This window comes from Bombus impatiens, unplaced genomic scaffold, assembly GCF_000188095.3.
Source record: "Bombus impatiens unplaced genomic scaffold, BIMP_2.2 scf_0135, whole genome shotgun sequence".
NCBI lineage: Eukaryota > Metazoa > Arthropoda > Insecta > Hymenoptera > Apidae > Bombus > Bombus impatiens.
The window spans coordinates 1,269,949-1,296,415 of NT_176554.1; the positions used below are offsets into that span (position 1 = coordinate 1,269,949).

A 26,467-nucleotide genomic window follows, 5' to 3' on the forward strand; every position below is an offset into this window, starting at 1 on the left:
GGGGGGGGGGATTTTTTTCTATGCATTTATAAATTAAAAATTCTACGTATATTAATTTGAAATAATTAGTAGTACGAGGAAACATGTTTTTCTTTTAGCAGTCAACTTTTCAGATATAACATTTTATCGAAAAACAAAATTATGCTAATTACGTCGACGTAGCAATTATTATCTCAGCTCTTTTATCAAAGAAACTCCTACATTATCGACGAAAAAGAATATTTAACGCGTCAAAAATATTTATGTAACGATACAACGAGTTATCGAAGAAGAAATCCAAATGCTAACTCATGTAAGTTTGCGCTGCAACTCGATTTCGAGGTTTTGGTTGTTCCGACTTTACGTGACTGATATCGTATTTCACCATCAATTCACAATACAAAGTTGATATCACACACTCTCACGAACAACCCAGATTACTCAGCAAGAGTCAGAGTCACACGCGAAATCTACAATTTCTCTATTCCCGTTCCTCCGTTTATAGCGTTCTGTTTTCAGTCTTTCAATGTACTTTAATGCTTCATCTTAAACTACCTCCGACCACATTATTACGAATCTAAAATTGCCCGATATATTGGATTACAGTTTGCATCTGTCGTACGTTCGCCCGCGAAACAAAAATGAAATATACAGGATTACGCAAGAGATTGAAAGATTTTGACGATTAATTAAATTTTCTCAAAGAATGCCGATAAATAACGCAAATGTTGAAATCAAGATTTTCCGTGTAAAATGTAGCTCTTACAGCGGCATTCCTCCGATTTAAATTGGTTCCTACATATAGGAATTATATTACTCTGAAATTATAAAGATCGCGCACATGCACAGCCGGAAGATACAACTCCTAACAGCAGCAGCGGGTCCAGACAATGTAATATTCTGGAATCAAATAAAAATTAATGAAGAAAATCTTCGCTCCCAGGGAAAAAATCCAGTCTCTAAGAGAATCTAATTGCAGCAATTTTTGTAATGGCGTTCTGGTAAAGGGTGGTACGAAGTTCCGCAGCTTTCTCATTAAGTTCCAACAACACGTGTACGTAGTATATACAAACCATTTTTAACTACGTACTTGTCTAGATACGAATCCTCTGTTCATACTTCTCGACTTGTATCATTCGATTTTCCAAGTTCTTAATTAAATTCGCTATTTAAAAATGCATACGTTTTATAAAAGTTTCTTTGCACGTCTAGATACGAACAGGTTGAAAATTTTCATTCATTTGGAAACCTTGACGCTTTGACATCAAGATATTTTTCTCTCCACCACCGGGAAGAAGGAAAGGAAGGGAGAAATATAAAATGATAACTGTAATTTCTTATTTAACGAGTTCTTATGATACGATATTTCAATGCAAAGTCAGAATTAAGTGAAATCTTTGCGAGACACGTTATTAAAGAGAAAGACTTCATTTTCTATGGGGATCTGTCTGTAATAATTCTTTTAAGGCCTTTCGATAAATCAGAGCTAAAACGTGTTACCAAGCGTGTGCCAAGTACTAAGTTGAAGCCATACGTGTGTATACTTAACGTCCATCGTTTCTTAAGCTACATACTTTCCTGGGTTTATCGCGTCTAATTTTTAACGCTTCGACGAACATTCTATTTTCTGTTTCGAACTATGCTGTACATACGTAATACCGATACCGTCTCTTTTGAAAACATCTGTCATGTACTAATTTTATGATAGAATTAATTTATTCATTAGTAGCAATAACGATAAAAGTTCCCCTTAATCCCCTAACCGGGTATGACGAAATATTTCGTCATGTGAATATAGTTATTCCTACATACGCAAGAAAATATTCCCCAGTAAAAGGTTAACAATTTAGATCAAAAGACAGATACGAATCGATTGAGAACAGGTATACTTTCCTGATTGTAAAAATCTGTATGCAAAATGGCCAATATGCCTTTCAGTAGTCTATGACTTACATACTATAATAAAAAACAGTCATTCTCAGTCAGTCTCGTTCTTCTTGTATCGACTTGGAGCTGAAACCGTTGAGATGCTGGACTACAGCATCCCGCTTGAATTTATTCACATTACGCAAAGTAACGTTTCTTCGTATTTGCCAAGGAAATCGTAATAATTCTGACAGACGCTGGTCAGCCATATGTTACGTACTCTAACGTACTTACACTAACGAGCCTGTAACTACTTGTTGCAGTGACGCGCTGACGCGCACTACTGGCATGAGCGCCGAGCTTCGTCTGCAGTGTTTGCGGAATTTGACCGATCTGTTGTCTCGCACGTTTAAGGAACAGTTTGTGTTTCCGGCGCTCGGACACGACGACATCGGGGTGAACTTCTCACAACTCGCCGAGATCTGGCAGCATTGGTTGCCGCAGGAAGCTCTGGATACCTTTAAAACTGGTACGAACAAGTGTTTTCCTTTTTCCCTGCCTTGACTCTTCTCTTTGGCTTCTATCGTTATACTGGAAGATATTTCTCTATGTGAAAGCGTTTTGCAATGGCGAACGGCTCGGAAATCGGATTAAAGCAAGCGGACGTACTCTTGAGTCCGAATCTCTCGAGAATACCTATGTTTCATATAGAGAAATTGTTTTAGTAATATCGATAAAAGACGACTGTTTTCTTTTTCCATTATTTGCTGTTTTCTATTCCGAATCCAAGTCGTGGCAAAAGAGAAAAAATATTGATACGAGTGTACTTTAAACCGATTATACAGTTACAAAGCTTCGTTTCTCTCTTATTTCTGTTTTATGGACAGAACTATTTCATATACGACGCTTTGTCTTAACTTATGCTTAGCACAGCATCTTTCAAATTTATTCAGTTTTTATTCACTTAAGTTTATTTATTTTTTCAGCTTCTCTATTCAAAGAATGTCAATACACGCTATACTCATAAGCCTTTTGCTCCTCCTTTCTTTCTTTACCATTCGGAATTGAACGAAACCTAATTCATACGACATACGATTAACAACAACTTCCACCTAACGATATAACAGATTTTTATCCCACCAACAACCTCCTTTACAGAGTAGTCGCTTTAACAGCCTGTACAACCCTTTTCAGATCCATTATTTATGCGAAAAAATCAATACCACTTCGATACTTCTCACCCAATACAATACGAGCATCCCGCGTTGGCTTCAATCAGCCGCCATTTCCACGAACGTATACCCACTTCAATCTTTACGAACACACGAACGAATAAAATTCAAGCGCAGCGCTCGAGCAAACAAAAATTTCTTCCCCGAACAATTCTCCCTTCTACCTACCGCTTCCTGCTGCCGTCGTGCCGTTTCAATAAAAGTCCAATAACATCCGCCGTCCGAGCGAATTGCGAAAGAAGATCGCGAAAAAGAAAAAAAAAAAAAGCGAGCGTACTCCGCATAAACTGGCAGCTTAAACGCATCCGACTATTTCGTACACTTGTTACAGCCGGATATTACACGATAGAGCAGCGCTCGGAAAAGTATCGAATCATTTTCCTCAATACGAATTTGTGGTTGAACACGGCTGACAATCGTATGCTACATCGCTCCGGAAGTAGTACGATCGACAACACGCAGGATCCTTTCGATCAATGGTCCTGGTTCCAGATGACTCTCGAGACCGCGCGGAGGAAGAAGGAAACGGTAAGACACATTTCTTCTATAATTAAATGGAAACCGGCAGTAAGCGAAGGTCTTGCGCGCATTTAGCAGCACGTTTCGAAGAAAGCGGTTTTTAAGTTACGCTGTTCACAGGTAGAGCGCGGATATCTGTGCGAATTCTCATATTTTTATGAATATAATTAAAAACAATGAAATTTAGATAGGAAATTGTTTTATCTATCGCGTATCGTAAAAATTTCTATATTTTGTCTGTTTTTACATCTCCAAATTTCCCATAAACGCAAGCGAATCTGCACTCTAAGCATAAGTTTCAGATATCTAACATCACGTCGCTTTTCGACGAGATATTTGCAACCATACTTTGCCGCTACTTCGACGTTGATCGCAATGTACTATCGACTCTTATTCGAGGTTTTCATACGATTCACCGATGATATTATTAAACTGAACTCATAACATGTCGTTATCGCGATATCGTTTCCTGTATCCTGCTGTTCTTATTATTTTTGCGTCGAAACAATATTCCACTGAGTTTTAAGATACGTAACGTTATTAAAGTCAGCAGCTTCGCAAACTTTTGTTTATCCCCGCTATGGCAAGGTTATATAGCCGGACGAGAGATTGCGTATCAAATCCCATCCTTCGTCGACATTTCCTCCAGGCTGTTCCTCTCGCTTTTCAACAAGTTGTATAAATTTTGTCGACAAACACAGATTCGATCGACTAATTCTTTTAGAAAATTAAATCCCTATTTTTCTCTGTCGTATCTTTATTCTTTCGAAAAAGGAAAAACATATTGGATACTTGAGAGACTTTCATGAAGTCTCACTACCGTGAGTTCTTTGAAGCACGAATATGTGAAGATTATCATCTTTATTGCGGTTGCGAAGAGATGATATTTCTTTATGACTTTCTTGACATACTCTCTATATATATTTGTACTTCTTTGAAACGTATCTGCCACTTTACGTACTTACATTTCACGAACTTCTTTATCATTTCTTCAGCATTTATATTTAAATTGTAAAAAATTTGTTCCAAGAAATATCACCGTATAAAAGGGTCTGCAGAAAGTGACGATACCTTGTGAGACAATTTTTTTATCATACAATGGGACACGGTGATTACGAATCATAGTGATTATATTCGTAACATTTGAAACAGTCGACTATTCTTTGTATTAACAAGCCATAGTATCTAACGAGACCATCGGTTACGCTAATTATACGTTTTCGATTATTATTCATGTTGTATATTAATTTTTCGCGAAATGTATATTCGCAACAAGTCTCTTGTAACTTTGATATACGTTTCCAGATCCGTTTTATATTTTACTGCTATAATCACCGTGATTCATAATCACCATGTCCCGTTATAACGATAACGAAATTTCAAAAAGTTTCGTATAATGCGCATATTTCGAATAATTTGTACATAGTACGTCGAACAACCGCGTTACCCTTTCCACGCAGAACATTTATACGAATGTTCATGCTCTCTATCAATTCGACGTAATGCATTCACGGCACCGTTACGAGCGAGATCCCTGATCAAACAAAGAAGGAGCATGAACAAGAAAGTGAGAATAACATCGTTCGGAGAATTGCTCGGCCAGCTCCTTTGTTTGTTCGGTTTTCCCGTTTTAACGACCCGCTTTTCTCCTGCAGGGCCTGCTATTTGATCGTTCTGAGAGTAAACGTCGGAGCAATAGCAATTGTAATTCATTATACGATTCATCATTAAGCAGTCAATATTTTTCAAATGCAGTTTTCCACAGCTCTCATCGAAATGACTGCTTCGAAGAAAATGCAATTAAAAGTTTACCGTTGTCATCTAGACGTAATAGCTTCTCTCAAAGAACGATATGAAATGGTACGAAGGAAGAAGGCAAGGAAATTTCATAATCAACATTGATCCAGAAGGAAGTTGCCCTTAAGAAGATTTGCTCGAGTGCGAAGAAATTTCTTTTCGAAGAATGGCACTCGAAGGGAAATGTGCTTTTATGGCAGGAATATAATAGTCTTTGTTCAGAAACAAGCTGCTTGCGACGAACGTTGCAGTATTACAGCGAGAGATTCAGTTCGACGTGTAGTACCAAGTACAAGTGAGTCCAACTTCGTAGGATGTAAAGAAGGTCTGTATAATTATTATCTATGAGAATCCTTCGACGAATCGTTGAAGAAACTTCCTTAACGATTCAATTAATTAACTAATCCGAAGGAGTATTTGGCAAAAGAGTCGACACATTTAACATACCGGGGAAATGACACGTTTAATGCCGGGGGAAATTTGTCGTGAATTCAGATTTCGTATCGTCGCGATTACATTTTCGTAAAAATCAATTTCGCTACGGCGCTAATGAGATTTCAAAATGTTTCGCGTAATACAATGTAGCAAGTTTCTTCGAATACTTGCGTGAGCCATTGCGTATATTTATCTTGTATAATAGAACGATACTTGTTTCGTGGCACGACAAGTTCGATAATTAAAGGATCAAGCGAGACATATGTACGATGGATTGTGCACGCTCGTAAAACAAGCCCTGCATAGTTTAAATCGACGAGCAGACGAGAGAAAGGCAGACGGATGAACAGATAGCGAGGGAGAAAAAGAGAGAGAAATGGAAGAAGAGAATCAGGGAAGGTTCGTCCAAGTGGCGGTAAAGGAAGTTTATTGACGAAACGTCAATTCCCGAGGATGAAAATCGTGCGGCGCCGCGCAGTATCAATGCTGATGCCGCTTCGTTTCCTCCATTTTGGTTCCCGTCGCGATAAATTATTTACACGGGACGCAGTTATCGGGATGACAGGCTATCAGTCAATAACAGAACTTCCGACCCAAAGCTTTATAGCCTGAAAGCGACCGTTGAATCCGCCTTCTCCGTGTGGGGATATGAAGTTTCGCAGGAAATATTAATATTCGATATTGTTCGACAGCTCGATGATCATTCCATCGCGGGATACCGTCTGCATGCACGGTATGAAATTTTCGAAGACAACGGTATAAACCGCGCTTACAGATGAATTTTATAGAATGGTTATCTTTTTAGGGAATTACGATGATAATAATTCACAGCCATAGAGGGAGAAAGAGAGAGGGAGAGAACGAAAAGTACAAACATATAACTTGGTAAATAGCAGGTGATATAATATGTGAAATTTAACGATACGAGATACATTAATATTACATGTAATTGGTATCAAGCGATAGCATTTCCCGTGTACAATGTTTCAGCCGTTTTAAACCGATTTAGCGCTATCCTATCGATACGAGTAGACGTGACAATTCTTTTCGAATAAAACCTTTTTTACATAGTTGCAAAAATGTACTTCTTACATGGTAATTGAAAGAGTTAAGTGGCAGATGTATAATAGTAGAACGGTGGTAGTAACGAAGTAATTAAATTTAAAAAGTAACGAAACGGTTGATATCGATCTATCGACCTTTTACGTTCGTATCGGAAAATACGTTTGAATGTTTTTTTCTATTGATATTGTATATATTAGTTTGTTTATTTCACGCAAAAATCCAAGATATAGTTGTCACAAACTTTTACGATTAATGCCTTTAGTTACGGTGCTAGTTACGTATTTTTAGACAGCTATCTAACAGTATTGTTCATTTTGAAATACGTACGTTGTCGAGTATAATTAAACGGTAGTATGTTTATTTTTATTTCGTTATTACGCGTTAGGTCTCGTGTACGTACGTGGATAAGTTTATGTTTTGAAAATATTGTTCTAGGATTACGAATTGTATTTCTTTCGTAATGCGATCAACGCGTTGACTCTTCTATATACATACGTATAAATAATACCAATCAATAAGTTCAATCACGATAAACAAGCGGATAAGGATAAGCACGATGAATAAAGTTGTTTGTATTTACAGACCAAACAGACTCTTTCTTTACTAAAAGAACAGAGATGCGGAAATTAAGGTATAAAAGTTACGAACTTTTTTCTATCGATATAACGATCGTCTATTTTGAAGTTTATTAAATATTGTTAAATTCTTTTACATGTAGTTTTATTCCGTCGATATCGAATATTGCAAATTTAAGATTCGCGTCCAATATTTCAGAGAAACAATTTTTAAAGCTTTTCAGTAACCAGCTTTTACGTAATATTTTCCAATTCATGTTTCGCAATATCCTTTGTTCCCAATTGCTTCTTTTGATGCGTTAAGTTAATATTCTTTCATATTTTAAAATACTTCTTGCACAAGACCGAGGCGAGTATTACAGTCATAATAAAAAGAAAAAGAACTGTTCCAAATTTATCTAATACGCTCGAGATTTTACATCTTGCGCTTGCAATTTATTAGTAATTTTGTAAAATACTATTACTTCCACGAAGTTATTGTACTCGTCGAACTTTATCTTCCAATGATGTTGTGCTTCTTTAAACATGCTATATACTACAGGCGGAAGGTAGATCGATATTTAATATCTACGCTTATAAGTTACGGGAAAATGGTATAAAAAAGTGGCACAGACCAACAGGCCGCAACTGCTTAAGTTGGCGTCGAACTTTGTAAACGAATCAGGTTTAAGACCCTCGTAATCGTACTAGCGGCGCAGAAATATCACGAATCGATTTATCTTTAGCAAAAAGTCGGTTATAGCCGCAATTCGCGGTGTTTCGCGTCTTTAGAAACGACTTTCACACACACACCAAAACTGGAAGACTTACAGTGCACATTACAAATTGTTTCCTCTAAAAGTATCAGATATGAAGATATAAATTTCCTTTCTTATTGACTGTCGTACGATAGGTAAAAATATTGTCCATATACCAAGCAGCAAAATCTCCCTCGTATTGTAGGAAGCCTGGGTTAAATATAGGCCGTTTAGTACGTGAACCTCGAATGAGACACTAGTTACTATATTTGATAATAAAGATATAATTTAGCTCCAAGATGGCTCTTACTTTCAATTCTTTATTTTCAACTATGGATCTCACTAATATAGAACTCTAATTCTGACCAACCATCATAAATCGTCGATTCTTCATTGATTTTATCTCTTTGCGTTTCCCTACCCTTTTCGTTCGATGCAGTTATTCCTAAAAGACATTCAGTCAGAAAATATTACAAAGACAAGTAGGATTATTAAATCCAAAAGCTAGAAAATTTGTTTCGCATAAAATTCATTTATTTCCAGATGTATATTTTAACAAACAAATGGGATACTTCTAAATATAAAGTGTATGCGCTTTAACCGAACACCGTCAAACGCGAGGAAAAATAAGAAAGTATCGTGACACCCGATACCTCATATATTTAAGATCAAGTTGCAAGTTGACAATAAACCACATTTTGATTTTGCCCAAAATCTGTACATACTATTTTTATGCTCGGAAACCAAAGAAATACGAAAATATCGCTTATCGATCTGATTAATGAAAATTCAATGTGATGCCAGTATAATACCGTTTTTAAAGAATTGCACCGGCAAAAGCTGCTCTTCCATTTTTCTCTCGATTAACGTTCGAAGAAACATACTTCGAACAAAAGCACATGATTTCATCGTTTCATGGGAATCTGCGATAGGGTGGAGCGAATTCCGCAGGAGAAAGATGGCCGGGCAATGTGTCTCGTCGATCAAGCCCGAACTCTTTCCCCGAAAATTTACTCTTCGGCCCAATAAACGAGTTTCCATCGGCCCCTGCTGCGAGTTCGATCTTTATCCGGAACAAACGTCTATTTCATATCGGCCGCGATGAAAAGAATTCCAGCTTTGCCCCACCCCTATGTTCCCTTTCGGCTAGGAGAACGACGAGGAAGAGAACTTTATGAGTTTGGTGGCCGGAATGAGATCGACCGCGAATTTATTCCACGGCCAATTACCATTCGGCCGGTGGGCTCTTTGCATTACGATCTCGCCGGATACGCGCTACAATTGCCGCGATATCGGTGTCGGATGACGCGCTGCCTCCAGATATCGGTTATCGATTACGAGCCTCCGGCCGTTTAGAACGAGGAGAATCCTTCAAGCTGGCTGAATGTTACCAGCGGTGATAAATTATGGTAGGACTTTGAATTCCATACACGGAACCAGGATCTATATACTCGTATACCTAAATTGTTGCGTGCCGATCCTATTGATCTCTCGATCACGTTCAAGTACAGAGGATATTCTAGAGATTTTTATAAAATATGTTCCTACCGCGATCCTACCGTAGTCACGAAAGATGCAAAATAATTAAAGCATGGAATTTTAGACAGACGGGAAAACGCAACGTACTATTAAGAACACGATTGAATTTTTCATTTATAGAGAATTTAAGGGTGCAAAAATGCGTTACTGATATTTCCAGTGAAACGGACTAACTACGATAGAACTTCGATAAAAGCTCGAACAAGTCTGCAAGCCGATATCAAGCGCAAACGAGTTATCAGGCTGGAACCACTTAATGCTTTATCGATCTCGTTAGCGTATGAGGAAACCGCGGAAAATAAACGATCCTGGATTAGCAATAATAATTTAAAACTAAAATCAGCTACGTGTTGGTTTACTAATTTAGGATACGTAGCCAATGCCGTGGCCATCGTAAATCTTCCTCAACCCCTTGTAAAGTATCACTCAAGCGCGATATCTCCAGAGATTCTACGTGCAGTTTTCTGAAAAATCCTGCTGGACCGTGTGTAGTCGGCTGAACGGAAGATAGAAATCTGATTTGCCCTAGCCAGATATAATCCTTCCTCCATCTCCTTTTCAACGCTCGTTCCCCTATTCTATAGCTGCCTGTCTTTGTTCTTTCTCTCTCTCTCTCTCTCTCTTTATCCTGTGCAGCACGTTCGTAAGGGGATCATATGAAACGTTCGTACGGCAGATTGGCAAGAACGATCGTCGCAAGCTCATGTCGAAGATCGATCGATGACCGATAATACGATTACAAATTACGAGCCGTTTAGACACGTCAGCGGATGAAACTGACCAATCAACGACACCATTGTTACCCTATCCGATTTATCGACGACCGAACCGTGAATAGCACGGTGATTTTTGTGCCTATCGACGATGCACTTTTCAGCTGGAAATCAACGTTCGACCGAGATTCACCGGCACACTAGGGAAAAAATTTATATGTGAGCCTGTTTTTCTGCCAGATAGCGCGGCTACGTTTATTGCTAGCCGCGAGAAATTAAATTCAACCTCGGAGTACCAATACTTTTTGTATTCGTTCGTTGGTGCACACTCGATGGACATATCGAATTGCAATGGACAAAACAAAATTGGATAAGATTGTTTTTCGTTCCTCTAGAGGCGACGGACCGTTAAATTGTTGTTATAACACGAGAGCTACCGTTTTCGTATTTTCTATATACAAAAAAAAAAAAAATATGTTTTGTATATAGGATTTATTCTGTTTGTTGCTATCCGTTAAAAAATATTTTAGCTCAACGTGAAAAACGGTTTTCTTCGAGCAGATGTAAATAAAAGAAAATAAGTCTTTGCATTCGACAGGAGAATATTTTATCACATTGTCGTACTCTATGAATAAAACAGAAAGACAAAACGCATTTACATCTTTTTCATACCGTTGGCGATACTTTAGCAATTATTCAAAACGATAGTCATCTGTAGACGCTCTATATTTACTTCTAACAAGAAAATACTGAGTTTTCTTCGTGGATAAATTATTTTCGGATAAATGGAACAAATGTTGCGTCATAATCACTAAGCTAGAATGAAAGCTGAGCAGAGAAATTCGAGTATCGCACGAAGCTGGTCTACGTGATAACCCGTAACAGAAATGCAGTCTGGCAAAGATAGAACAGCTTCTTCCTGAAAGTGTAACACTTGAACACCATGCGTATTTGTAAAATGTCGAGCACTCTTTCGTCTCCAAGCGTGTCGTTCGTGTGCAAGCGAATGCAACGAACGTATACGAAACACGACTACGTAAAATCTTGCTTACCATCATATGCAGATTCTTTGAAAGCATACTACGTCCCATTTGGATTGTGACGCGAACTCTACGTGCGCAAACCATACAAAGGTAGGCACTCAGCCTCGCTTTTCTTCTGTCACTGGCATTGATCATTACGCTATCAAGATCCATCTTGCTGCGAGTTCAGTTTTTTTACACGTTTTTCTAACGATATTTCGTATGATACGAAAGCGTTACAAGCGTTGTATATAAATACAAAAAGTAGCTCACAGCTACGACCAACTTGGGAACATCGGTAAAAATTTATTTCTTAAATTGCTCCTAAACTTCGGTGTACGATCGATCCAGTTTTGTAAATAAAGTGTCCAAAGTATAAGACGATTTTGGAACAAAAGAACGCGTTCATCAATTGTACGAAAGAACAGAAAGTTTCGCCGCCTATTCGAAATTCACCAAGAAGTTTGGAAACTCTGTCAGCCAACGATAAGACTCGGAAGTTGGCGTTAAGTTCTCCCGGAACCGTGCAGTTCTTTTCTGAAGTGAAATTCATTGCCTGCCGTGCCGCACTGCTTCCGTGTGACACGTCCGGGAATAAGAACAGCCGACATTCGCAACGGATTAATTTCCCGATACATCGTGAACGAGAAACGAAAAAACAAGAAATGGAAAAAAAACGAGCGATTTTGTCGATACACGAATTCGCGCGAAGCGACAGGCCAGCTCCCTTTTGCCTCTGTTGAATGTCAGAGAAGCCACACGTAATATACACGTGTACCGATTCTCTGTATCGCGCGCGAAATAGTTCAATTTCACGTTGCAAATCAGATTTTTTTCGGGCTTCTTTTAATATACAAGCCGTGTACCCATCAATCTGACGTGTACGAACGGGGCCGTGCACGAATGTATTCGAACAGAGACGACAGTCCTTTTTCAAAGAGAAGCTGTACGAGTACCGTGTACCGATGTAGTCGCTACACGGTTTCTTCCCTACGGATTGATCGAAAGGCAAGAAACGACGTATTGTGACCCGCGATGGATGTTTAGACGTATTCGCTTCGCATTTCGCTCGCGTTCAAATTTCTCCGTGTTACTTACGAGTTGCATGGAATTTTTTTATGAAACTGTACGCGTTCCTCGCTTTATAAGTATGTTCTTGGTGTTTGCAAGAAACGCAATAGTCGCTGTTTATATGTAGCTTACTTATCGAACAAAGCGCAGAAACGTATATGCTTTATTAAAAAATATGAAAGATTCTGCAATTTGTAGTTTGTACAACGAAACATATATATCATATTACATATTATTAATCGTACAATATAATATGTATAATATTTTAATAATATACGTAATATTTGTATAACAGCTATCTATTAAACTCACTTTGATTTCGTTTCATCTCGGTGAACCAGTAAATTCTTTGTATCAGTTCGTATTACACGTATCGCACGCAATAATATCTGTTCGATGTGTCTTTCTTTTTCGAAGTTACACGCACATAAAAATCCAATGGCGTAAAATCAGAGGCGATATTCGAGGCAAAAGTACCGTTCTCTCTGTATTTCTTATTTTTATCATAACTTTCGAATAAAGCTTTAAATGAGTTATGTTTATATAACCGCTTTTGCTTAATTATACCTGTAGTATAAACCGAGAAAGTTTCGACCGTGTAAGATCTTCGCTACGTATATGCGCCGCCAATTTGATCAAGTATCCAAAATTCATGAACACGAATTTGATATTGTTAATATCTCGATATGAATTTTCCGCTATGCCTAGAATCTCAATCTCGTGTTGCAGTATATTACAGATAATCGAAATGCTTGTTCGATCTAGGTGAAAGCAACGAAGAAGCATTTAAACAGAAATTGAAGAAAATATTTAGTGCGAAATTTCTAACGATACTGTATCGAGACTAATAATTTGCATAGCTTGGCACAATAAAGCACGTGAAGATTCTCTCTCGGACCAGGAGAAATATTCTGGAAATTGAAACGGCGAATATTAAATATCGGAGCGCGGCGGGAAAGCGGAGAGATATGCCGGAAATCACGAGTCACTGACGCGACAAACTGGCAGTCTCCGCGAAAATTCAGAACGGTGGATGGTTGGCTAACTGGGAAGACAGCCGTAGGTTTCTCAGGATTTATGTAATATCGAGGGCGTGTGCAGCGCGTAACGAGACTATACGAGAAGTAATCAATCGACAAGCAGAGAGGTGTTTCGCGATACGAAGGAAGCAGAATATACGGGCTCGTAATGTCTGGGAAGAGTGGGTCGTTCGTGCCTACCGAACCGCGTAACACTTATCTCTTTCGGCGGGCAAAGTTTCGTTCCCCGGTGCCCGATCGACGGTATTCACCGTTTAAAGAAATCTACTTTTTCCCAGCGGTGCAATTCGTTCAGAAGGAATCTCCGTGCGAATGGAAAAGGACTTTTTCCCCCGCTTTTTTTCTCTTATCAGCTTAACGAGCTTTTCTTTATCCACCCGACGACGCTGCGCCATCCTACCTTCTCTCTTTTCTTTCTTCCGAGTGACACTGGCTTCTGTTCTTCCGCTAGCGAACGTTTCCTTCTATTTTTCACGGTCTCTGCGTACCTTTCCCTTTTCTTGTATTCTTTGATTCCTTGCCGCTTTTTCTCTGCTACGTATCATCCGTTGGCCAGTGACGTCATTTTTTTGCACGAGAACGTTCTCTCTCCTTTGTTGCCTCTTCACCTTCACCTCTTAACCGTCGTTATTTTCATCATTTCGCACAGACGGTTTTTATTGCTTAACTCATACCGTCGGTTTCACCGTTACAATTTTACCAGTTCTTGTCGTTGCTCTAACCCGATCTCTCGTCGCCTTTGTTTGTCCTACGGGTTCTTTTCGTTTGGTTTTTACGCGTCGTCCGACTACTTCTTCCGTCTTTCGCTCTCTATTTTCCGGCCCTTCGTTTCTCGCATTCTTGCTTCGTGAGATTATCGCTTCTGGCTTCGTTCCTTGACATGGAAATTTTACACCGCGTATGAATTAGCGCGTGTATTTGTCCTGGCGCAAGAAAATTAGCTAGGCGCTGCAAGAGAAACAGCGGAATGTTCCGCGTCAGTTCGTTTATAATTGGTCGAATTATCGAAATTCAACGAATTATCGAAAATTCACGATACATTTGTGCCATAAAAGAATATTCTGGCATCGTCGACGTAATTTAACTAACAACGGAGGTTTTCATTGGCAAGCTTATGACGCGCTCTCATAAAAAACAAGTAAAAAATTTGTAAAAAATAAAGCGTGCGATACCATTCTCGCATGATTGTGTGCATCGCGTTATTAGAAATATAAACCTGCCGAATCGCACGGCGTTACCGAAGCGAAATCGCAACGATGTCGCATCGTTCATTTGCATCGCATTTTACATACCAATTAAGGCGAAAAGCCGAGGCAGCCGAATTTAAAAGTGGTACATTTATGACTGGTCGATTCGATTCTCCGCAGATAGCTCTTATTTGAATTGTATCAATACTCAAGTAGGGAAATACAACGATATATTCACGAAAATGATGCGTTTTGGTTCTGACGAAATTACTAGAATGCAATGAATATTAATTCAAAATAATGTACGAGGAAGAAAGTTGTAAGACAAAAGATACTTTTTCTCCTAATATACAAATTTATATACAAATGTCTCCTTGACGTTAATAACAAGTAATATGAAACTTGAAAGTATTACACGCAGTACACTTTCCATCTACTTACCCTCTCGCTATTATACTTTATTTCGCTCACATTGCGTGGAATCGAGCGGAAGCAGCCAGTTTATAAGCTTTAAACATAGAAGCTGCGGTACAGTATCAGCGTAGACTGCGTTTAACTTGGCGAACGTGCTCGATTAGGTATTTCACGGTAACTCACGCCCACGATTCGTATCTTGCGTTGATTCCACGCCACGTGGATAATGCTTACGGAATTCAGTTTACTAACGCTAACGAGAGAGTTGCTCATTACGAGCAGTTACTGCGAGAGTGATTCCACGAAACACTTCTTGCTGCTCAACGCGCCTACTTAATCGAGATGCAGTCACGTGACAATCCCCACAGGGAAAACTTGCGAATTAAGTCTGTGCATTACGTTTAGCCCTCTAGCCGCGGGCGACGGCGAAATCGCCTTCTATTCTATTAATTTTGACGGGGTACGCTCTAACGCGACACATTTTTCGTATTCCGTCAAAAATCTCTTATAGCGTTATATAGTCTTATAGCGTTAATCTTGCTGTGGTCGTCGAACGTTTTACGTCTCCGTAACTTTAGTTTCATCGAAGAAGAAGTTTTTTCTTTCGTTAATTACTAAAAAGTTTGGTGTTTTTAAAACAGCTTTGGCATAAAATTCAAATGACGCGCGTCGACAATGATTCTTTTGTAGTTTCCTCAAATTTCGGAATTTGTCTAACAATAGGAAAGGACACAACACGGGTAACATCGATGAGAATGATCGATCGACAAACGAAAAATCAGATTCGTTCGAACAACCGAATTAAACCGATATTTTGTATAATGTTTCTAGGTATACATCGTAGGTCACACACCACCAGGGGTGGACGATCGTGAGAGCGGTGCGGCGATGTTGAGCGAACGTCACAATACCAAATATCTCCAGCTGATCCGGTTGTACTCGGACATCATTCGCGGTCAGTTCTTCGGTCACTGGCACTCGGACACTTTTCGCGTGGTCTATAGCGATACCGGTACGTGTATACGTCTTGTCCCTTCTTGTTGGCAATACCAACAAGCGTGGCGGTTGAACGCGGTGAATCAACCGAGGTGGTCGGATCGATGCGCAGGCATCGTATCGCACTCAAAACCCTGTTCAACCTTTTACGATACGCGGTTCACCAAGTGGCTGTTCCTCTTTCTTTTTCAGTTTCGTACGCGCAGCCGTATCTTACATTTGCTTCACGCTACATTTCTGATCCGGCCTATCTTTCTTCTTCGTGCTTCGAACTTAACAACTCGGATTTTCTTCCTTTTTTTCTTCGCGCGTGAAAACATTTAACGTTCAATGCATCGAAATGGAAGTAAAATCGACGTTCGTTCTTTTACCGCGTCTTTATCGCGATTGTTTCGCTACGCCGTTCGCAAAACGCTACGCTCGTGAATACCGTTGATGCTGTATTCGTGATTTTGATCCTTTCGTTCCCTTTTGTCACGCTGACTTTGGCTTTATCGTATTTCGCTTTTGTCGTTTGCGGGCTGAAGCGCGTCTTTGTTGGCGATTCAATAGCGGTTTGACTTTCCTAACGATCCAACACGTATTGGCTAAGTTTGAACGCGTCCCAGTTCAACCATAAAGGAATGATGAAAAACGCGTGCCGTCGGTGCTTTATTACAAACTCCGTCGCGGATGCGGCTTGACAGTAAAATCTATAAAATGCATTAAGCTTCGAGCAGGTAATTATTCCTATGTAGTTTGCCTGATATACTGATAATGTAGATGTCGATCGCCCGTAATCCAACGAAAGCTTAAACGAGCAATTTATTTTGTTATCCTGAGATTAACGATCGTATATACGTTAAAGCAAAACGTTCTTTGTTAATCTTCCCACTATTTATATATATATAATCGTACGCAAAAGTTCTTTTACATTCGTACTGTACTACTGATTTCGATATCTCGGAATTTTTGTTTCGATTTCTGGAAATAACTTAAAACTTTTTTGACGTGTTGTCGAAGCATATCAACATTTGAAGCGTATTAATTCGTTTACATTTTCGTGATTAATTTACGATTACGTTGATTATCGCGTTGTATCTTTCGCTTGATTTATATTATTCTCACCGTAGTTTACCGATTTCTGCAATATCCACGAAACGTATAAACGTGTATGATTATAAATAATAACAGTAATATCAACGTTTTTCCTGACGAATTTAAAATATCTTAGATTTTCGAAAATAATTTTCACGATCGAATAAACGCCTGTGCATTTTTGTCGGTGAAGTGACTGTAAACGCAGGGTGGTTCAATTTTACGACGCTGTATAGGTCCATTCGGTCACGTTCTACTCATATTTTTCAGAGCGTTCCTTCATCGAAACGACCGAGGCCGCGAACGATAATCAATAAATTCCCCGCGTGTGTCGTTCGATAGCCAGGATACTTTTCAGCCGTTTTACAGTCCGCTTTATCGGTCACGCCAGCGAGCTTGGCGCGCTTTTAAAAACGTTCCTATCTCTTTTACGTTCACTTACGTTAACGTCCTACTCGTTCGGCCACAAATATGTATACACGTTGCGACACGCGGAAAGAATTCAAAGAATAATTGATTTTACCCTGACGACGTTTGTGCCGCTAGGTCTGCCGGTGTCATGGATAATGATGGCACCCAGTATATCACCGAGCACGCCTGGAGGGCCAAACAATCCAGGTTTAAGATTGTACAAATTCGAAACTGCCACTGGTCAGGTAGGTAAAAATGTTCTACGTTACGTGACGTTCGTAGTCTCTGACCGAACGATTTCTATTTACGCGATTTTTCGATCGAAAGAAATGTAGAGCGTACAAGATGTTTGGGAAAAGGGGCCGATACTTAAAGAGCTTATGGTGAGTAAAGTGGAAGATGTCTGATCAACAGAGACTATAAAGCCAATCCTTTCTATGTAAAAACAACTCTTATTAACGCTTGAAGATCGGTACAAATCGTCGTATTTGTAAATGTTTAATATCGTCTTCCTCCCATTTCTATACAAAGCTCACGTTTATGGATCGTAAATCAACATAAGGTAGAACACCGTTTATAGGAAGAAAATTTTAGTCGATGCTAATCGACCGAACTCTCGCCAACGCGAACGAAAAATGCTATCAGAGAAAACTTTTCTACTTCTATTGCACGTACTTCGATTATATAAACGATAAAAATATGCTTGGACGTTGTCTTACTTTTCCGAGTGAGTAAGTACCATAAGCCCTTTAAGTATCTTTTTGTCTTTTGCCTTTTTCTTTTCTAACAGCCTGTATAGGATTCGTCGACCCATCTTCTCTTCTGTTCCGTCGTATTCAGGTGCTGGATTATACGCAGTACTATCTTAATCTGCCGGACGCGAATTCAGCCGGGACGGCAAACTGGTTGGCCGAGTACTCTCTGCTCGAGTACTATGAACTTCAGGAAATTACAGCGATCACTCTTCACGACCTGGCTGACCGATTCACGCAATTCAATGATTATGCTTTCGTCAGGTACGTAAACGGTTCGACCGACAAATTTTTCCATCTGTCTAGCAGAATACGTGACCGCGATCGTATCGTGGACAGGGATCATTGATCATCCGGATTACAACCGCCCTTTCGTTCCGTTTATTCCTTCGGGCTCGAGTATTTCGTACGAAAATGTGGAACGTTACTTTGATGTATTTCCACTTTGGCATTTCTCGGTTTTTTCGCGTTCCTCTGCTGCTGCATGGTACGCGATTCGTAATTAAACTCTGCACTTTGAGTTTGAACTATACCTTGTAAAAAAATAGAGCAACGTTGGCGCGATTCAAAAATAGTAGACACGTTTATATTGTTCTTTTTTTGCCTACTTTTAGTTTCACATTCCAAGTATTTTATATATCACCTATCATTAAAATAGAACATCGAGTACGATCGAAAGCAACGATTTTCACATTTAAAACGATGCAATTCGCAGTTTAACGAAGCTCGCCAGATTCTTTGAAAGTTTGCAACAACATTCAATTTCACGAGAAACTTCGTAATTTAAATTCGCTTTAATTTCGCTTTCGAGGCGTCTCGTGCTCATCCCTGCTATCGTAATCGCGTGAAATGGGCGATATCGCGCGAAAGACCTTGAAAACTCTCCCACCGGGGAGGTGCTGTTAACGGATGACTGACGTAGGTTGTTCGTGACAAAGTTGCGCGACCACGCAGCACCTGTACCCGGGGATCAATGTGGCAATGTGCTCGACACTGCGCGGAAACATTTACGCGATCCGATACGGCGATTGCACGAGCTAGTCGCGACGTATACGCGCCGAACCCGTTGCTGCATTAATAATTTCCATATTTCTCGAGCAATTATCCGGCACGATAATTCCTCGAGCCGCTTGACGCTGATAACTGTCTACCCTTTTCAACGCAATCGCGTCATTACGATGCTAATGACTGTCCCGATACGGTGGCTTGCGTCTCGCAGAGCCTAGCCAGCTCCACGGCTGATTATCTTTCCGCGCACGCGGCCGCTTATATTCCCATAGATACTACGCGGCCAACACGGTCTCGTTGCCGCGGGAAGTGGAGCAGATTTGGGGCTGCGGAGGACCGCTGAACGGAGCTTGCGCTCTCCATCATTACTGCACGGTCACCCGGCTGAACCCAGAAAACTACAGGCAATGCTACTCCTCGTATGCGTACGCACTCGCTTCCACCGGTCCATCCACGCCGCGACTCTACCTCTCGCTGCACCTGCTCGTCCTGTTGGTTTGTGCGCAGCTACTGAGGAATCGGTAGGTTGGAATCCCAACGGCCTGGCGAAAGACGACTGCGTTACAAGCGACCAAAAGCTCAGCTCCCTGCTCTTCCTGATGCGCCGATGACATTTGCGTCGGCGATCATCGCGCGCGACCGGTCGAACTCGGATCTTGTTTAAGCGGCAGAAAATCTTCGAGCCAATCTCACACTGCCACCGCAGTTGACGATGTCTCGTTCCGTTGTCGCGATGTTTGCTCACGAGGGGAGCAGCCGGATAGAGAAGGGAAGGGAGCGTCGGTATGTACCGCAGCGAGTGATTCACTTTGTCTCTGTGTCTGCCTCGATGTCTGTCTCTTTGTCCACGTCTTCTCTCTGTCGTATCACGCGAAGGGGTTTGGACGTCACGGGAAAATGGGACTTCTCAACGCCACAGCGATATCACGTCGCGCGTTCCGCGGGGATTCGTTCGTAGGCTCGAAGCGAGCGTTCCCATTCAAACACAGTATTTTCTATGTATGCCGAACGACGGGATGATAATCGCCTCGAACGACTGCTTCTTCGCAGTTTGAGCGATCGTTTAATTACTCGGTCTACGAAATTTCATGGCATGATTGGCATTTGCTCGGTAGTGGCGAGTGGCTCGACCTGATGTAACCGCGAGACGAGAGAGGGAGATGATCGACAGGGTAACCCTGAAATATAAACATGGTTCAAACGAAAGCAAATGAAAGAAATCGATGAAACCTTGATGTTGTACTTGCTTCTCTTAAACGTTTGTGTGCGTTGTTTTAACACGAGAGAATCGTATTTATTAGGGCGCGGCGCGCGCCTAAAATCAGCCGCGGAACATAAAGAACGATCCACGTAACGGAGAACGACGAATTTACGCGATGCATGAAACACACGATCGATCTCGTGAAACCGTTCGTTATTCGGTGATGTCGCACGACTCGAATCCACCGTCAGCGGGAGGGACGTCGGTGACCCCGGGACGACTGCGTCGAAACGTTCTTAACTCCGAGAACCATTATCGTATCGTACCACCATTTCGCGATTGTCGGAACAATACAGTATTTCTTAATAAACGAGTCATGGATTTGTAACTACTAGTTATGAGTTATTTTAATCCAAACATGATCCCGTTAATCCTTTCCCGTTACGACGATGATCCGACGTTCTTATCGTTAGACTGGAATGACTTTAAAAGAATAAATAATTTTTTACGTGAAACAATGAGAAGATTACCACGTGAAATAGACTCTAGTACGAAAAACATGTACTCTAGTGATGTACTATATATGTCTGCATATAACAAAACCGTAGCAATTCCATTTGTTGTAACTTTTATTTTTATTCGGATGTTGGCTACATTTCGATACAGTTTTTTCAACCACAATGGATATCAACAGGAAAAATATCCTAAAAGTCAGAGCCAGTTATTATTGTACTATAAATAACGATAAAAATAACGACTAGCTGACTCCATCTTCGAGCTGCTGCCATCTTCAGATGATTTGCTATTGTTCATTTTCTACGAGAATGTAATGCGATCTGATAGCCCGGAAAAAACGAAGGACCAATCTGGAAGTATCGATCCTTGTTTTCTGACTTTCTTATTAACGAACTTTCTTATCTCTGCCGTATTGCGTTTTACGAATCATTAAACGTCATGATATTTTTCAGAAAAGCCATTTTTCTTCGTATCTATTTCATTCGGCGCAGAATTAATTACATTCCTAAAATCATTTGTTTTAATATCATAAAAATTTTAAGTTCCACATCGTCGATATTTTCTACGTCTTCTACAGCTTTTACATTTATTCGTAGTTTCTCGTTGCTTCGTAATATCCATCACATATTTATCTTTATTTTCAAATTTACGTTTTCTAAAAATTGCGTGTATCGAAGAATAGGTTGTTCAAGAGGAAATATTACTGCCACAACGCATTCTACCAAGCAAACTGAAATATCGATCTTGCCAGTTTTGCTGAATATTAAAATAAACGTTCGGTCTAATTAGCTGTCCATACATCGATAAAGTTATGAAAATTGCAGCCAACTAACATATCCACCAAGGAAAGGAAAAGAACAACACGATAATTTGCTACGTTACAAGAAACCATTAGCGAAACAAGTTGAAAAACGCTATTTCCAGAATAATTTAGATCAGTTAGAAATTTAGAGACAAAACACCGCTATATCACCCTTATCAATGAACCCGGAACGATTTTTCAAGGAGTTTCAAGGAGGACGAATTTACGATCTTTGCATATTCAAGGCCAGTTAATTTCCACTAGTGGTCGTTTCGCCGTCGACAGAGTTTTCGAATACAGCGTTACGAGTGGTAATAAACAATAATGGTATCAGCCTGGTGAACTGTGAGCGCGAGCGTGCAATCTCGACATGCGATCAAAAGGGAAACAACGTTGGACAATGTAATTTAATGAAAATCCAGGACCAGCACGAACGAGCAGATTCATGCAATTAATAGTTATTAGTTTCTTTATCATCTTTTTATTCTGTGACTGAATGTGCGTTTGCTTCCTGTTCACAGTGTTTCAGGCGAACGCATAATTTTCTTTGTCGTTTCTTCGTTTTCTTTACCTTTATTTCCGCATGCTTCGAGGCACGTTCTTAAATAAGCTACACCAATGCGCGGGGTTAGTAGAAATTCACAATTTACCGGGATAACAAGATAGGATAGCGAGATCTCAATTAATTCCGCAGTTACTATAGTTGGTGAGTAGCTAGCCAACTTCCGTAAACGAGCTCCGGTTCGTGCACGTGGTGACAGCAAATATGAAGATAAGTCGTTCATTAACACGAAACGGACATTCAGAGGAAAATGTCGAGAATTGCACCGACGTGACGTAACGAGACCCAGGGTTTCCTGTCGCGAAACCGTATCAAACCGGCAAGGACGAAGATTCTCGGACTGTTGCTTCGCGGCGACTCGTTTAGAACGGTCCTGTACCCACCAGGTAAATTAATATTCTCCGACCGTCTAACAAGCGGCGGAGTGGATGAGTAAAAGGGGTCTTAAATTAAGGTTTTTGTTCGCTACAGCCTATCCAGAATCAGCTGGTCGGTCGTTGCTAGTTGCGAACGACATCCTTTCCCTTTTTTTTTCTTTTTTTTTTTATAGAGTCTACTGCATGTTTTGTCTACTTTCAGACACGTTTTAAACAGCTTTCCAGCTTTTGTCTTTAAGGTAAACAATAGGGTACAGTAAATGTGGAATGAAAGAAGAGGAAATGGAGCGAGATAGTAGTTAGTCCAACGTTGTTCGGGCTAAGTTCTGCAGCTTATGCACTTTCCCCCACTTTATTGACGTTACTGTAACGTAAAAAGCTTGGACACAATGGCGTGTTATGGGAAGGAAGTATGTACTAAATGAAGATATGTATTTAAAAAGTGCGTACTAAATGAACAGAATCGTTTCTAATTATAGGTAGTATCGAGGTAGGCAATATAATCACGTGTAACTTCACGATAGTCTCACGGTATCGATTGGTATGGAACAGATTGTAAAACTAGTGCCAGTGGTACTGCAACGGATGAATGTTCTTCATTCAGTGCACCAGAAGAAACTAGTAAACCATTATTTTGTTTAAATTAAATTTTATATACTAAGGAATAACTAACAATGAAAATAGACGCAATATATTTTACATATTGTAACGTAAGATGTCGGAGCTTGAAGTGGCAGAGATGAATGATCAGTAATAAATGCGAGCAAACTGCCAAACGATGAGCGAATCGACGAGATTTTCGTTATCTATTCAACACAAACTCGTTTTTCACTGCGTTTCCTATATTCCACGTGCATTATAGCAAACGATATTGTGGCAGTCGTTGCTTCTACGCCTGTCGCAAGGTGATTTCATGAACGCGCGACTCGAGCTTATAGAACTTCTCTCGAGACACTGATACGAGGCCTGTATGGCACGGCAATAAAATTCCTATCGACGTAAACTCTTTTCCGTGATTTCACTCTGTCGTCGTCGTTTTAATATTTTTCGATGCTCCGTTTGTTATTGCGCGACATGAAAATTTACGAATCGCTATAGACCTTCGCGAACTCTCGTGACTCGCACGAAATTGACCGAAACGATAGGAAAGCGAAGATACGTCGCATGAACGACATGTTCGAGTAAATGGAGTTCGTTTATACGATATACGGGTATAAATCGCTGGTGCTTGCAATGAGAATAATTTTTTACCCTGCGAACGTTTGCCGTTACGTGCAGCTCGTTTCGTATACGTATTATGCATAAACATTAGTAATCAAGGTACGTACGAATGGGATACCAATCAACGAGACGATTATTTCTAACATCTTGAATTTTTAGATAATATATACATTATAATTACGCATTCTCGTTCAGGTAAGATCGCAAACATCAACTCCCAAAAGTAATGAAATTCTCTCGTTTACTGAACGAGCACGAAATAAGAAGGCATGATTTCCTTGCAAACGGAGGTTTTAAGCAGTGGCCTAATTCTGGGTTCGCATGAACGCGAACTCTCTTTAGACGTCCGTTCGCATTCGACTTTTCACCGGTGCTCCTTGCAATTCAAACGAGGATCAACGATAATAGGCGGTATTCCGTTCGATATAAAGTGTCTCGCGTTTGTCACGCGATCGTCTCCCTAATAGTCTACAATGGAAGAAAGAACCGGCCCCTTCTTTTCCCTCTTTTTTTCCACTTTTTCTGTGCTTTCTTTCTTATCAAACATTGTGTTGCGAAATAACGAGGGCTACGTTCGAGTTATTGGCGACGACAGCGTGCGTTTTACACGAATGTTTTTCATTACACACCGTGTATACAGAACAATGTTGCCCCGACAATTGAATACGTGTTCCCGCACGAGTGCGTGACAATATCCGCGTAAACGAGAACGTGCATGCACCAATGTACGTGCGCATCTGACGATGAAGCCCCGTCACACACCAAAGGCCCGAGCTGTACGACGCCACGCGTTCCTCATAACTTAGTGCGACATAATGCAGCGCGAAACGCGAGCAACCAGGAAAGTCATTGGCGTCATCGATCAATCCAACGCACAAAAGCACGACTCTCTGGAGCACATTCTGACAATTACGTTGCAAATACGTCCGGCGTGAACCTCGTTTTTTACGCCATCACTGTGAAGGAAAATGCTGTCGTGTTCAATTCGCGAGTAGGTGCCTGCATAATACGAATACGCTGGATAAGGGTTGCAAGGTTGTCGTCAGCCTTAGCCTGTATAAATAGGCGTTGCAAAATGAAGGAGAAACGGGGAAAGGTGCAGCGACTACAAAAAATACTTGTACACCATTTATAGCATTTACGTTAAGCGTACTAGTATTACGTACGAATTAATTAGGATCAAGTATACGGTATTAAATTTCGTACGACGATAAAAATTTGATACTGCGAAAATGAAATGTATTTAGAATCCGACGAAACGACGTTTCGTTGGAAGATCGATAATGTGCATATCACATTTTTCCGTTATATCTCAATTACGTTATTATTATTATATTTCATTCCTAGTATTACGGCACTACAGTTGCGATAAAAGGGCATATTTCTTGCTATATCTCGCTGTATTTCTTTCTACAACTCATTACCTATTATACTTATTTAGTTCGTGTAATTTCCTTTGCGTCCTTATTCAGAAGTTTGATATATTCGGAAATATTTAATTTATGCACTATACTGTATAACACGTAGACGCGTTTTAACGTGTCAACTGGAACACCCAATGACTTTTCCTGTCTAACGCCAACCAACGTGGTATGTACATGGTAAAATATTGGAGAGCTTATACAAATCCGCTTTAGCCATGCGAACGCAATTGTATTCTAAAGTTGGCCATCCGTATGTGCTCACGAGCGAGTCTGTACGCATTTTCAACTATACTGACAAGTTGTTTCCATATTGTGATATATGTAGTACGCGAGTTATATGAATTCATAGAAAGGAATATATATTTATTTTGAAGAATCTAGAAATTCTATATCTCCTTCGGATACCTTTAACTGAGTCATATTCTACAAGAATGTTTCGCCTTTCAGCTTCGCAATGTGATTTATTTCGATAATTCCTCTTACGATCGAAATAAAGAAAGCATTATAAAGTAAAAATATACGTTCTTTTAACGAATACCGGAATTTTTTAGACCTTTCGGGTAACTGAACAAAAAGATGTTGTTCGTTAGTATCTCATCTGTAAGAAATTCATCAAGACACTTTTAAAGTATAACGCTATTTCACGATTTGTGTTACGAACATTTCGATCTTTTTACGACCCAAGCTAACTATCGTACAAGCATATTTTCGATCGATAATACGTAAATCCATTTTCTTATATATGTGGAATATCAAAGACCTTTTCTTAGATAATCTAAACAATATTTGCATCGGTATAGGTTTTATGTTACTCATAGATGACACAAACCTAACCAGATCTTGAAACAGGTAACATACGTAAACTCGAGGGTGTACACGCACATTTGATAGATGTACAGACAAATGGCTTTCACGTTGATATGTACGCA

General features: G+C 40.0%; 2 protein-coding genes across 7 annotated transcripts in view; one reads left to right on the forward strand and one right to left on the reverse strand.

Moving 5' to 3' along the window:
- Positions 1-21,030, forward strand: part of LOC100745525 (acid sphingomyelinase-like phosphodiesterase 3a) — a 50,145-nt gene extending 29,115 nt beyond the window's left edge. For 5 of the 6 annotated variants that reach the window (XM_033319076.1, XM_012381635.3, XM_033319077.1 and 2 more), the window contains 6 exons: positions 2,169-2,374; positions 3,409-3,605; positions 16,023-16,203; positions 17,811-17,920; positions 18,516-18,691; positions 19,708-19,960. In XM_033319076.1, coding sequence (XP_033174967.1) covers positions 2,169-2,374; positions 3,409-3,605; positions 16,023-16,203; positions 17,811-17,920; positions 18,516-18,691; positions 19,708-19,960 — 1,123 coding nt within the window. Of the gene's footprint in view, positions 1-2,168; positions 2,375-3,408; positions 3,606-16,022; positions 16,204-17,810; positions 17,921-18,515; positions 18,692-19,707 lie in introns of all 6 variants that reach the window. The other variant, XM_024365387.2, reaches the window with a different exon arrangement.
- LOC100745772 (glutathione S-transferase 1-1) overlaps positions 1-26,467 on the reverse strand; it is a 98,578-nt gene that overhangs the window by 49,520 nt on the left and 22,591 nt on the right. The window lies entirely within an intron of this gene.